We start from the raw sequence: 13,260 nt of genomic DNA, 5'->3' as shown, positions 1-13,260 counted from the left end.
CCTTTCAACATTTTGGAATTCAGTTTGGCCTACAATTACCTCCATATGCATGCTTGATAATGACCGATCTACAACATACACTATCATAGGGTCCGTAACCATACAGTTCAAAATGCATAGTACAATGGTTAAAATGCCTGATACACTAACCAGTGCTATTCCTAAACCCATAATGAACCGAAGAAAGACACTACCAACATCTCTTAAAAGTAAATGGTTGGCTCTAACCTGCTACATCACGAGGTAAACACTAAATATGATCCAAGTTGCACATAATCTCATCCAGGATGAAAAATGTTCAAGGTTAAGTTTCAGGCTAGTAGTCAGGCATAAGTCACTCGCCCCCTAGCATTAATGCTAGTTCTCCCAAGAGACCTAGCACACCAACGTTTACTCCCCAAGAATGAATTTTCACTCTCCAATGGCTAGGGGTGCTTTCGTGCTTTCAGAGTTTGTGATCTGGTCTAATCCATAATTTCTTCTCCAAAAATACCTCACCCCTACCGATAAGTCGAGAGGCGTCACAAAATGTGAGGCAACTGTAACTACCTTCTGTTTTGTCCGTACGCTCCCTGCCTGCCAAGACCAAACATTCGAATGGATTGTGCCCTCCCACGTATTCCTCATTTTATGATAACTCGTATCCCAGCTCTGCTGCTTCGGAACATTTTTTTCACCAGAGGGCACTGTGTTCGAGATCGCAGAGTCGTAGTCCCTTGAGGGCCGCCGTCGATGTCATCCACTGTATAAAGGGCTCGAGTAGCACCCGTTACCTCAGTTAGTTACGTTTTTCCGACTCAACTGCTTCGTGTTACGAACAGCGCATCAGATTTTTCCTCGACTATGTCCTCATCATCTACTCCCACCACACCCAAAACAGGGTTAAAAAAATGTTAGACGTGTGGTTGGAAAATGTCAATAACCGACCCCCATCGGAATTGCCTCTGGTGCCTCAGCCCAGACCATCGGGTTGAAGAGTGCGGTTCCTGTCAGGCCATGTCCAATAAGGCTCTTAGGGAACGTAGAGGTAAGCTGGCGGTGGGGGATGAAACGTATAAGTCTTCTAAAAGACAAAAGGATTCGGATGAATCCAGTCAAATCTTGTGAGTCGAGGAGGTTGAGATCAAAAAGTCACTCGGGGAAATCCTCCTCGTCTTCGACTAAAAATTCAAAAAAGCGACGTCACAGGTCTTCTTCCTCCTCTGAGAGGTGAGTAACTTATCCATCAAAGCACGATTCCCCAGAAAAATGGGAGGCCTTCAGGGCTTCGATGCTTAAAATATTCGAGAAAGGGGACCAGACCCCCTCAAAGTTGCCGCGTGGTGGTCATGCCTCTACCCACTTTAAAAGGGACAGAGGAAAATCGAGATCTAAACGCGCGAGAGTTGAAAGGGAGTCGAGAGTGTCTTCAAGGGAAAGTTCCCCAAAGCCTCGTACTAAGTCAAAACCTCTGGTGCATGAATCGGGTTAGCGGAATCGACATCAAAACTCGACTCGACACAGTCGACGACCATAGCGTCGAAACCTCCGACAAAAATGGTGTTGACACCTTTGGCTATATCGAAGCCTTCTTCGACAACATCGAAGCCTCCTTCGACATCGTTGAAGCCAGCATCGCCTTTATCGAGGCCTTCGACGCCTTTATCAAGGTCTTCTTTGATTCCAAAACCCAAGTCGACGCCATTGTCCATACCTCGGTCGATTCCACCTTCTTTACCTGAAAAAGCTTTCCATCCTCAACCTAGACAGGAATTTTTCAGATCCATGTCATCCATTTTTGAAGAACACGCCTCTGAAGAGGATGTCACTTAGTTGGGTTTGGAGCCAGAGAAGTCCCTGAAGAGCTAGTGGACCCAAATTCTAAAATATCAGATCTTTAACTGTCTCCAAAATGCCAGTGGCTTAGACACTTCACCTAAAGTGGATTTTGAAAGACCAGACCCTACAGATCATGCTGATCGTAGTTATAGGAACTTTATGGGAAGGGTCATTGATTGTATGGGTTGGAAGGCAGCTTCCCCAGATTTCGACCAGGATGACATGACAGACATCCTGAGTGAAGGTCCTTTAAAAAATCCTGGTCTTCCATTCCATAAGGCACTGCAAAAAAGGGTGATGGTAAATTGTTTACTGCTGAAATAGAATCGGGAGTATTCCAAACAACTTGTACCAAAATATAGGCCATCTTTATCAGACCCAGACTATTTATCTTTACATCCCTCCCCTGAAAGTCTAGTGGTTCAAGCGGCAACCTCCACTAGGCAGTCGGCTTACCCACCAATACCACCAGACCGGGATGATAAAGTTGATGCTTGGCCCCGGAAAGTTTTTTCTTCGGGCAGCATGGTCCTTAAATGGACTGTCACTTGCACATTAGCAAGATCTACATATACCCTGTGGGACTGCATGTCCTCAGCGGCTGAACGCATCACGGAAGGTGAGGAACGGGATGGTTTCCTAGCTATAGTAAAAGATGTTAAGGAGGCTATGGAGGAATGCCTTCAGTCAGGACTGGACACTGCGGATAGTGTAAGCAGGTCCATGGAATTCTAGCACGGTCCTACGCAGGTTTGCATGGCTAAGTAAATCTGGCTTTGCACCTGATGTTCCGTCTAGATTACTTAATATGCCCTTTGACGGCTTGAGGTTGTTTGGCAGCAAGGCGGATGAGAACTTGAACAAGCTGCAGACCTCAAAAGCAGCAGCAAATTCACTTAGCGCCGCTATAAGTCGGCCTCAATAACACTGTAACGCAGGCTCATCTTCCTGGAAGAGTCGCCCTTTTCACTTCTATTTCCCTTTTGGAAAAGGGAGGTAGCAGGCCAGTCAGAGGCAACAGAGAAAACCTTTTCGCGGTGGGAAAGGGAGAGGTGCTAGATAAGCCACAGCAGCGGCTACTGCCTCCTCAGACACTGCTGCATTCGCTGCAAAGCCACTTTGAGGTCTTAACCCACAAAACCCCGGTGGGAGGCAGAATCGCTCGGTATCTGGACGAATGGCGGGTCATTACGTCAGATGCCTGGGCACTAGAGATGGTGACCCATGCCTTTCTTTTCATCAAAGACCTCAAGATCATCCACCGGGAGCAAACTATGTAAAAATTCCAGACCCGCTCCTTGTGCAGGAGATTCTAACCCTGCTAGAGAAAGGTGCAATAGAACATGTACCTGTAGCGGAGAGGAACAAGGGTTGGTACTCCCCTTATTTTCTCATCCGCCAGAAGGACAGAGGATTGAGACCCATCTTGGACTTAAGAAACTTGAACAAGTTCCCCAGGAAGGACACGTTCAAGATGGTGACCCTTTCTCAAATCCTTCAGGCTCTTTAGCTTCAGGACTGGTTGGTTTCATTGGACCTTCAGGATGCTTACTTTCATGTGCCAATCCATCTCAAGCACAGAAAGTACCTGAGGTTTGCAATTTGCGGATCTCACTATCAGTTTCGGGTTCTACCATTTGTGCTGACCTCCGCCCCGAGGGTTTTCACCAAACTGATCGCGGTGGTGGCAGCGAGTATCTCAAGAAGGGGGATTTGCGTCTACCCTTATCTGGACGATTGGCTAATCAGGGCGAGTTCACCCGAACGAGTCCAGGAACATCTAACCTTGACCTGCCACTTCTTACACAGTCTGGGATTCTCCCTCAATTACAAGAATTCACAAATGATTTCAAGCCAAAGACTCCAATTCATCGGAGCAGTCCTGGATACTACCTCAGAGGAGGCGAGGCTTTCCCTAGGAAAGGGCTCTCCACATTCTGCAGATGGTAATGACATTTCAAAATGCCCAACATCTACTGGCTTTCGACTTTCTAAGGTTGCTAGGCCTCATGGCACCCTGCATTTTTCTGGTGCCAGAGGCTCGACTGAGGATGAGATCCCTTCAATGGGCCCTCAGGACTCAATGGTCCCAGTTTTCTGGGGAGATGTCAGATATTCTGCAAGTCTCGGCCAAAGTAGCTCAAGATCTTCTATGGTGGGCTTGCAAGGAGAATATCCTCAAGGGGAAACAGTTTTGGCAACCATTTCCAGAGATAACTGTAGTGACGGACGCCTCACTCATCAACTTTTTGGAGCTGTGGGCAATCAGACTAGCGCTGAAGGTCTTTCTGCCCTCTGTACAGGTAAAGAATGTCCTAATAATGACGGACAATACAGTGGCCATGTATTACCTCAACAAAAGAGGGGGCGTAGGATCACTCCCACTGTGCAGAGAAACAATGCAGCTCTGGTTCTGGGCAATGCAAGAAGGAATCTCTCTATCAGCAATTCATCTAGCCAGAGAGAAAACATGGCGGCAGGTGTTCTGAGCAGGCAGAGGACAGTTTCCCACGAATGGGAACTAGCTCAGGAAGCCCTCCAAGAGATTTTCGCCCTTTGGGGAACCCCTCAAGTGGATCTGTTCGCGACCAGTACCATCCAAAAGTGCAAACTGTACTGCTCAAGGGAATTTCCCCGGAGAGGAGCTCTAGGGGACGTGTTTGTGGTAGACTGGATATTTCCACTCCTATTTCCACTCCTATACGCGTTACCTCCAGTCCCTGTGATTCCTCGAGTAATTAGGAGGTTGCGAAAGTTCAGGAAAACCATGATCCTAATTGCCCCGGATTGGGCCAGGAGAACGTGGTACCCGGATCTTCTGGACATGTCCATCTGCCCTCCAATACGTCTTCCACAAAGAGAGGATCTCCTCTTGCAAAGGGAAGGTCAAGTTCTCCTTCCAGAGGTCAAAGCTCTAAGACTTCACGCATGGCTTCTGAAAGGCTGTGATATAAGGATTGGGACCTTCCGGATGACATTATGGAAATTTACCTTTTGGCTAGAAGGCCAGCAACAAAATCCTTGTACCGGTGTCGTTGGAAGAAATTCAGTAACTCGTGCAGGGATAAAAATGTGGACCTTTTTTAGTGTAACACTCCCATGGTGGTGCTTTCCTTTATTTTACATTTGGCCAACTCGGGGGTCCAAGTTGGTAATATTAAAGGATATTTAGCAGCACTATCTATCTTCAAGCGCTCCTCAGAAGAGGTTTTGTATTTTAAAATGCCTTTAGTTTTCCCATTTCTTAAAGGGTTAACACATGTGTTCCCTGCTAAACCTTTTCAGGTTCCCATTTGGGGTTTTAAAATTTCTTATGTTTGCCCATTTTGAGCCTTTACATTCTTGCCCTTTAAGGCTCCTAACTTTTTAAATTATTTTACTAGTGGCCTTAACTTCAGCCCGCAGGGTGAGTGAGTTGCAGGCACTCTCTTGTAAGCCTCCTCACACTATTTTCCACAAGGATAAAGTTATTTTGAAGGTCAAACTTTTTTTCGTACCTAAAATAGTTTCAGATTTCCATCAGTCACAAAAGATTACTTTACCTTCCTTTTACCCTCCTCTGCACGCTATTAAAGTGGAGGAAAGGTTCCACAGGCTGGAACCTAAAAGGGCTCTCAGCTTCTATATCTCTAGACTTGAAAGATTTAGACAAACTGATCAGTTATTTGTCGGTTACACTGGACACAAATTGGGCCTTGTTGTGTCCAAACAAACCTTATCCAGATGGATAATCCTAGCAATATCTGAATGTTACAGGTTGGCTGGGAAAGAGCCTCCAGCTGGATTAAGGGCTCAGTCAAACGGGGGAATAGCAACTTGCACGGCTCTTCAGAGCGGTTTTCCTGTGCAGGACATTGTGCAGCGGCCACCTGGTCATCCATGCACATCTTTGTAAAACATTGTTTAGAATCAACTTCTTACAAAGGAGTCCTTTTTTGCAAAAGCCGTCCTTCATTCAATGCATAATTAAGAACTCTGGTACTCCCTCCTCCAAATTGCAACTGCTGTGGGAGTCTAACATGAGGAATATGTGGGAGGACACAATCCATTCGAAGAACAAGTTACTTACCAACTGTAACGTTCTTTCGACTGGATGTTCCTCCCACGTGTTCCTCATCGACCCTCCCAACCTACCCCTCCGTACAGTTTTTACGCTTTTTGCACTTGTACTTCCTTAAGAGCCTGACATCCTTCGATGCCTGATACAACTGATGCGAACATTAACACAGAAAAAACAGAACTGAGGTCAACGGGCGCGGCTCGAGCCCTTTATACGACGGATGACGTCGACACTCCATAGCGGCCCTCGAGGGACTAATGCTATGCGGCTTCGAGCACGGCACCCTCTGCCGAAAATATTTTCCAAAGAGAGAAGCAGCAAGCTGGCAGATTATCTAAAATGAGGAATATGTGGGCGGAACATCCAGTCGAAAGAACGTTACAGTTGGTAAGTAACTTGTTCTTCTATTAGATCGTCTTTATATTTTTCCCATCTTTATTGTGTCATACCCTAATCCCTAGCCTTGCTACCGTTATCCTTTTTGTGCCAACCTTAGTCATTTACTTTTTTTCATATGTACCTAAACATTCATGAACTCTTGTTCTGTGCATTTGTTTAAGCATAATACATATCAATACAAAGTGCTGAATGAAAAAATAGTCGGTTAGGCCTTGGTATTTGGAGTTCTTGCTGGAAGGCCATTTGATTTGTAGCTAACCGGGTAGCACAAAATTGAATTGAATCAACTTGCGGGTGATGTAACAGCCTATTCATCAATAAAGGCTTTGACACAAGTTCAGTATAGGGTTGGTGATAAATGTGTTTTCAGTATTTAAGGATGATTAGACACTCAGATGTTTTCTTCTATCCGACTGTTGCAGGTTGCTGAAGTTCTTCAGATGCCTCAGATGAGAGTTTATGAAGTAGCTACTTTCTATACAATGTTTAATCGTAAACCTGTAGGAAAATACCACATTCAGATATGCACGACAACACCCTGCATGCTTCGGGACTCGGACAGCATATTGGAAGCGATTCAGAAAAAACTTGGTATGAATATTTGATGGATATTTTAGGAATAGTTTTGCAGGACTGATATTGCAAGCATGTCTATTTATTGAGCGGTGTGTATAAGATGGAATAGTTTGCGCCATGAAACATTTATCAGATTTTTGACTAGATATTATTATGCTTGGTTGAATCATTTCTCCTGCCTATGGAAAGGTTCTTTGAACACTTAAAATGTCTGTCCTTCAAAACATGTCATTCCATTGTTCTGATATTTTTTATTGATTTTCACTATCATTTTTATTCACATATTTTTACTTTAAAGGATGTGCAAGTTTGACGCTGCCAACCTTAATCACTACAGCAGCCTATTCTACTGGACACAAACTACTAAACAGCCTGAAGATCTAACCTTGTTTCACCTTCTACGGGGCTAAAACCATCATTGATGCTCTTATAAGGTTTCACAACCCTGCTTGGGTCAGCAGGAAGCTGTGAGGGGATCACCTTGTTGAGCCCAATCAGTCCGTTAAAATCCCAAATCACCATATACAAGTATTTTAAAAGAAAACAATGGATCATGGTTGTTTGCATGGATTACCAAATTAATAAATGTTCTCGTTTGAGAAACCTGTCTGGATTACTCTGTAAATCTCTTCTTCGGTGTTAGTTATTTTTTTTTTGTGAGAAACTTTCCTTCCTTTGAAGTCATTGGAGCGCACAGCTATTTCGCTATACCTTGAACCCTAGGCTGACTTTGGAGGCAAGAAAAGCTTTTTTGCTCAACTGCCCTTGTTCAACTCCTTCATTTTGGGGGCACTGCTCCGCCCATTAGGTTACCAGTGCCAGGGAACAGTGTTTTTTTATTTTGTGATTTTTCTGTCTTGTTTTAATGTAGCACACGGTACCCATTCAGTGAAGTGCTGTATGGGAACCTTGTATCTCCTTTTCCTTTGTTTTCTTAAAACTATTTTCTACCTTTTTAGAAGCGGCTAGTACAGGCTGGTAGCAGTGAACTGTGTTTTACTTATTTTCCTGGTGCACTACCTTGTACTACTTTCTTTTACTGCGTAATGCCATTTCGAATACCATATACTCAAACTGGCCGTGCCATGTTTAAGCTCTGTTCTTTGGCCATTATGTTCTTTGGCATTATTCTTGCTTCCACAAAAGCCATAATGTATGCACTTTCACACCACCTTGCTTGGAAACCTGATCAAAATGTTTTGTGTGTCTGACTTAGCAGAAATGGGGACTGAGACGGCCACATCCTCTGTTAAGACTTCTGTGCTGCACCGGTTGCCGTCTTGAACTGCATCTTGGGACTCTGCAGGGCATCGATTTATATCCTAAAATCATCTCTCCTGCTGCTCTCATGGACCGAAAAGGGGCCTTCCTGGAGCTGAAGCTTTACCACCGCCTTACCACCGCCACAAATCATGTGACTGACCACTGACTGGGGTTACTTTACATTACATTACATTTCATTTTTTGTTATGCGCGCTATTGACCCTAGGGCATAAAGGCGCAGACAACGAAAAGACGTACAACACAAATGAGGACAGGCTTAGAGGTGAGGATCAAAGCATCCTCGGTAAATTATTCCTCTATTCCCTGTAGTATGATGCAGTCTATTGGAGAAATCCGTGAGTACAATAGATCAAACGAATAAAGTCTTCAGTTCCTTCTTGAAAGATGCAAGGGAATAGTGACTCCTCAAGCTGATAGGAAGATTATTCCACATCGCGGGGGCCTTCACCTTAAATGCTCCCTTTTCCGCCTTCATTGTTTTACATCTTGGCTGTATGATTTGATTAGTGAGGTCGGATCTCAAAGATCTTACATTACTCTTTGAAATTATGTGCTGTTGTAAGTATTCAGGCATTACTTGTAGCCGGCATTTGAAAACTATAACCAGTACTCTAAAATTAATCCTGGCTTCAATAGGTAGCCAGTGTAATGAGCGTCTGGCCACAGTTACATGGCTATGCCTTGGGAGTCTGAGAACAACTCTGACCGCCCAATTCTGTGCTACCTGCAATCTTTGCAGCTCTTTTGTTGATGCCCAGCAGGAGGCTACAACAATAGTCCAATTTAGCACCTATGATTGCCCTGGCTATGGTCTCAGTGCTTTCCTGCGAGATCATTGGCCTCAAATGAGCCAAGAGTCTGATATAATAGACTAACCCTGCCACCACTGATGAGACATGAGCTTTCATGCTTAAAGTCGAGTCGAGAGTTACTCCTAAAATTTTTGTTTTTGATAAGGGAATAATGATGTCCTCCCCCAATTTAAAGGAGCTATATTCTTGACTCAATTTACTAATCGCCTTAGAGCTGCCGACTATTAGCAGCTCAGTCTTGCTGCGATTAAGAGCTAGAAAGTTATCCAACATCCATTTTTCAATGAGGGCAAAAACTCTATTCACCTCCGCCTCATCCTTTTTGTGATGTCTTGATAACTTGATAACACATTGAGTGTCGTCTGCATAATTGGAGAACACAACCCCCTCCTCCTGTAGCATAAAGAAGAATGGGGTCATGAACAGGTTATACAGATATGGGGACAAACTTGCCCCTTGTGGGACCCCATAAAGGACAGAAAGTGGACTAGCTTCAGCGGAGGCCGAGCAAACTCTACTTGTTCTATTCTCCAGGAAAGAGGCGATCCACCGGGCTGCTGAGTCTGAGAGGTTAGCCACCTCTTGTAGTCTTGGAATTAAGATCGAATGCTCGACCAAATCAAAGGCCGCTGATTGATCTAGAGAGATTATCAGGGAGAGGCCACTTCTATCCATTTCCCCCATTAATTTAGATTTCAGTTCTAATAACGAGGTTTCCGTCCCATATTTCTTCCTGAATCCTGACTGATTTGGATGGAGGATGTAATAAAGGTCTAGGTGCTCTGCAAGTTGACTGTAGGCCACTCTATCCAAAATCTTAAGTAAGAAGGGTGTGTTGGAAATGGGTCGGAAATTTAGCGGTTCATCCATTGACAGACCCGTTTTTTTTAGAATGGGGGTAACCATGGTTGCTTTTAATACATTTGGTACACTACTTGCTTTAAGAGAGGCATTTATAAAATTACAGATTGCTTTAATAAGCTGCGGTGGACATGTTTTTATAATCATGGAAGAGCAAGCATCACCCCTACATTGTGACAGTTTCATATGCTCTATGATTTTTAACAGCTCACTTTCTGTGATAGAGTGAAAGTTGAACTGGGGGACTGACGGGTCACGCGTGAAACCTTCAGTTACAGCCCCACCAGCATCAATGATTGATTCCCTTTTTTCGAGCATGGTTGCCCTGATTTTATGAAGTTTATTATGTAAACCTTTTTGTATCTGTTGACACCATTCGGTGTCAGTTTTAACTAGAGAATCAGGCGAGACCGGAGTAGTTTCCTGTTCCTTTAAAATCTTAAAGATTTCCCTCGTGTTAGATTTAGCTTTACTTATCCGGCCATTATGGAATTCTTTTTTAGCTTCCAGGATCAACTTTTTATATTCACGTACGGAGATCTTATACTTGACCAGTAACCCTGAGTGATGCTCCTTTTTCCAGGCAAAGTAAGCTTTCCTAACCTCAGTTTTTTTTGCCGCTTCCCTGCTTCTGTTATAGATCCTGGAGGTTTCTTCACGTCCTGAGACCTTCTGTGGCTGCTGTCCTGTGCTTGGGGGTCAGTCGGAGCTATAGATCGGAACTGCCATGGACCGGACCAAATCCTGACCTCTTTAGCCACTGCATCTGTGACCCTTGGACGTCAGTTTATGAGACCAACGGCAAAAGTAAATGTCCCCAGCAACCTTGAGTACTCCAGGGTTGGTCACTCAGAAAATCAGAGTAAGGGGTTTGTATGTACCTTATTGTATACATACCCCTCCCGCCATAAATATTGTATGGATCCAAAGTCCACTCCATAGCACTATTTTGCCTGCCTGTGATCAGTGGACTTCTAGCCAAGGACTCCCCACCTTTCCACAAGGGTTGCCCTTGTGTGGTGGGATTGAGGGTCTACCCCTAAAAGTCTTAATCCAAAGGTGCTTTTAAACTACAATCTGTTGCCTTTATCAAAGATTTTGCTAGGGAACTTTAAGCCTTTCTAACTCCCCTCCCCTCTCAGGTACTTACACTTTGACTCTGTTTAGGCACTAGGACTACTTACCTGATGGGGAACGACTGCTTCAGTTTCATGTCTGCCAGTAGCAGCTGGTGATTTCTTTAATTGGAGGGGCATTAATATTTGCCACACATTTGAATACATGCTTAAAATGATGCATTATACAGCAGTTTCAATAAAAAAATTGGGTACAAATACAAAAATATTGCACTTAGTTTTGTATGGTAACTCATGAGACACAAGCATTTCCCAATGCATTTTCATGATTCCTTTCACCACAGTATATGCCAGTATAAAACTTTTTTTGCGCTGGCTGTGCCAATACAGTGCCATGATTGCTGCAAAAGATACATGCCAGTAGGATATGTCATTTATAATACTCCTATACACAAGTGTTTCAAGGCGTGACGAGGCAAGGGAGGGGGGAACAGAGGGAAGACAAAGACACCGATCTTACTAGGCTAGGTGACCTTGAGACCGTGCAGGGGAGTGGGGAAAGAAAGTGCGAGGGAACAGAGAGGGGGCAGTGCAATAGGATCAACAGTACAAATATAATAAATAAAATAAAGTGCGGCCAGCTTGTGCCAAGTGCAGGGATAAGTGCAGACATCAAGTGTCAAGAGCTGGGGGGGGACTGTAGAGATACAGAAACAGCCCACAAGTGCAGGGGTTGCCCGGGATGCAGTGCAAGTGTGCAGCTGGCGGGGGAGGGGACCTGGGCCCGAGATCAGAGGGTAGCCAGGTGACCAGTGCAGTTTCAGTCCGGAGTTCAGCAGGGGGGGGGAGGAGAGAAAGCAGAAGCAAAGAGGAAGGTCTTTAGGTGCTTACGGAACCGTAGATGGTTCTCTTCAAGTTTCAGGGAGGCTGTTCCAGAGGGAGGCTCCAGCCGAAGAACGAGATCTACCACCAACTTGTTGCTTGGAGAAGCGACTGACCCTGAGGGAGTTTGAGGCGAATGAGCAAAGAGCTTGAGAAGGAAGATATTTACGAAGAGAGAGTTGAAGGTATTGAGGCCCCCGGTCCCAGAAGGCCTTGTGAACAGTGCAGAGGGTTTTGAACTTAATCCTCGCAGCCACTGGTAGCCAGTGCAGAGATTTCAGTCCTGGAGAGATACGATCCCTGGGCTTGAGGCCAAGGACAAGTCTCACAGTCCTGTTTTTGATGAGTTGCAGAGGGCGGTGAGTGGAAGCAGATAGATTTAGAAAGAGGCTGTTGCAGTAGTCCAGCCTAGAGAGAACCAGAGCTCTGGTGACGGGGAGCTTCTGGGGGAAGAAGAGGAAAGGAAAAATACTGTTTCCATAAACGATAATGCTCATGTTTGCTTTGTGCATAATTCCAGTAACGCTATTATAGGAAAACATGTCCAAGCTGGCTCTGCCAATAAAAGTATCCCCACATAAGAACATACTCCTGCTGGATTTGCTGTAATAAATGCCATGCCACAATAAGAAAGTATGCCCAAACTGGCAGCAGCAGTGTAGGCCAGACACATTAACTTATGTTTGCTTTGATAGAGGCCCAGTTACAAAAAGGCATGCCATACTAAGAAATGGCTAGACTGACTGCACCAAAATTCCAGTCTAGCCACATAACACTTACCATGTTTGCTTTATCAAAAATGCCCAGTTATAAAAATGCAGCAAAACCTTTGCCTCCCTCCCCCACCAAAATCAGTGCCCTGGTCCAGCAAACACAAGCGCATGCACACTGTGAAGAATCTAGCGAGCTAGTCACTACTCCAGAGGGAAAGCTCCCCTCATGTGGCCAGGGAAAGGCAGAAGCTACTTGACTCTGAGGGTGGCTATCTGTGGGAGAACCACATGGGGGAGGACAACCCTCAGCGAGGTAAAGTGAGCCCACTGGGTCGGAACAGGTCTTTATCTGTACTCCTTGTGAACATCCATTTACCGTTCCTCCATTCTTGTATGGCATATTGTAGCATGGATAAAGAATCTCCACTATTTACTCATCACCAACCTTATGCACATCCCTCCCCCTTTAATAATCCTGAGACGAGGATGAGGCATGGAGTGATGAAGGTCACTATAAGCGGCAAGCCAACGCTGCATTCTAGTGGTTGGAGGATGTTAACAGGTGCCGGGGATAAAATGGAACACCTGAACAGAACGAGATACTGTTTCTCAGACACTGGTAGGAACATGGAAGGAAAGCAAGCTGCAGACCGGAGCAGAGGAACTGGAGAGAACGGCGTGGAAGGAAGTCAGGCAGATGGAGTGTTTGCTGCGCTACTATTGCAAGCAGCAGGAGCTGCTGAGCGAAGGAGAAGGCAAGGCCAGTACTGAGAAGCCAA

The 13,260-nt window shown here is 45.0% G+C and overlaps 1 protein-coding gene across 1 annotated transcript in view; it reads left to right on the top strand.

Moving 5' to 3' along the window:
• Positions 1–13,260, top strand: part of NDUFV2 (NADH:ubiquinone oxidoreductase core subunit V2) — a 359,438-nt gene that overhangs the window by 193,229 nt on the left and 152,949 nt on the right. Inside the window, exon 5 of the mRNA XM_069613395.1 lies at positions 6,700–6,868. Coding sequence (XP_069469496.1) covers positions 6,700–6,868 — 169 coding nt within the window. The remainder of the gene's footprint in view (positions 1–6,699; positions 6,869–13,260) is intronic.

This window comes from Ambystoma mexicanum, chromosome 5p (assembly GCF_040938575.1).
Source record: "Ambystoma mexicanum isolate Mex_15411 chromosome 5p, UKY_AmexF1_1, whole genome shotgun sequence".
NCBI lineage: Eukaryota > Metazoa > Chordata > Amphibia > Caudata > Ambystomatidae > Ambystoma > Ambystoma mexicanum.
This window is presented reverse-complemented; position numbering and strand designations above follow the sequence as displayed.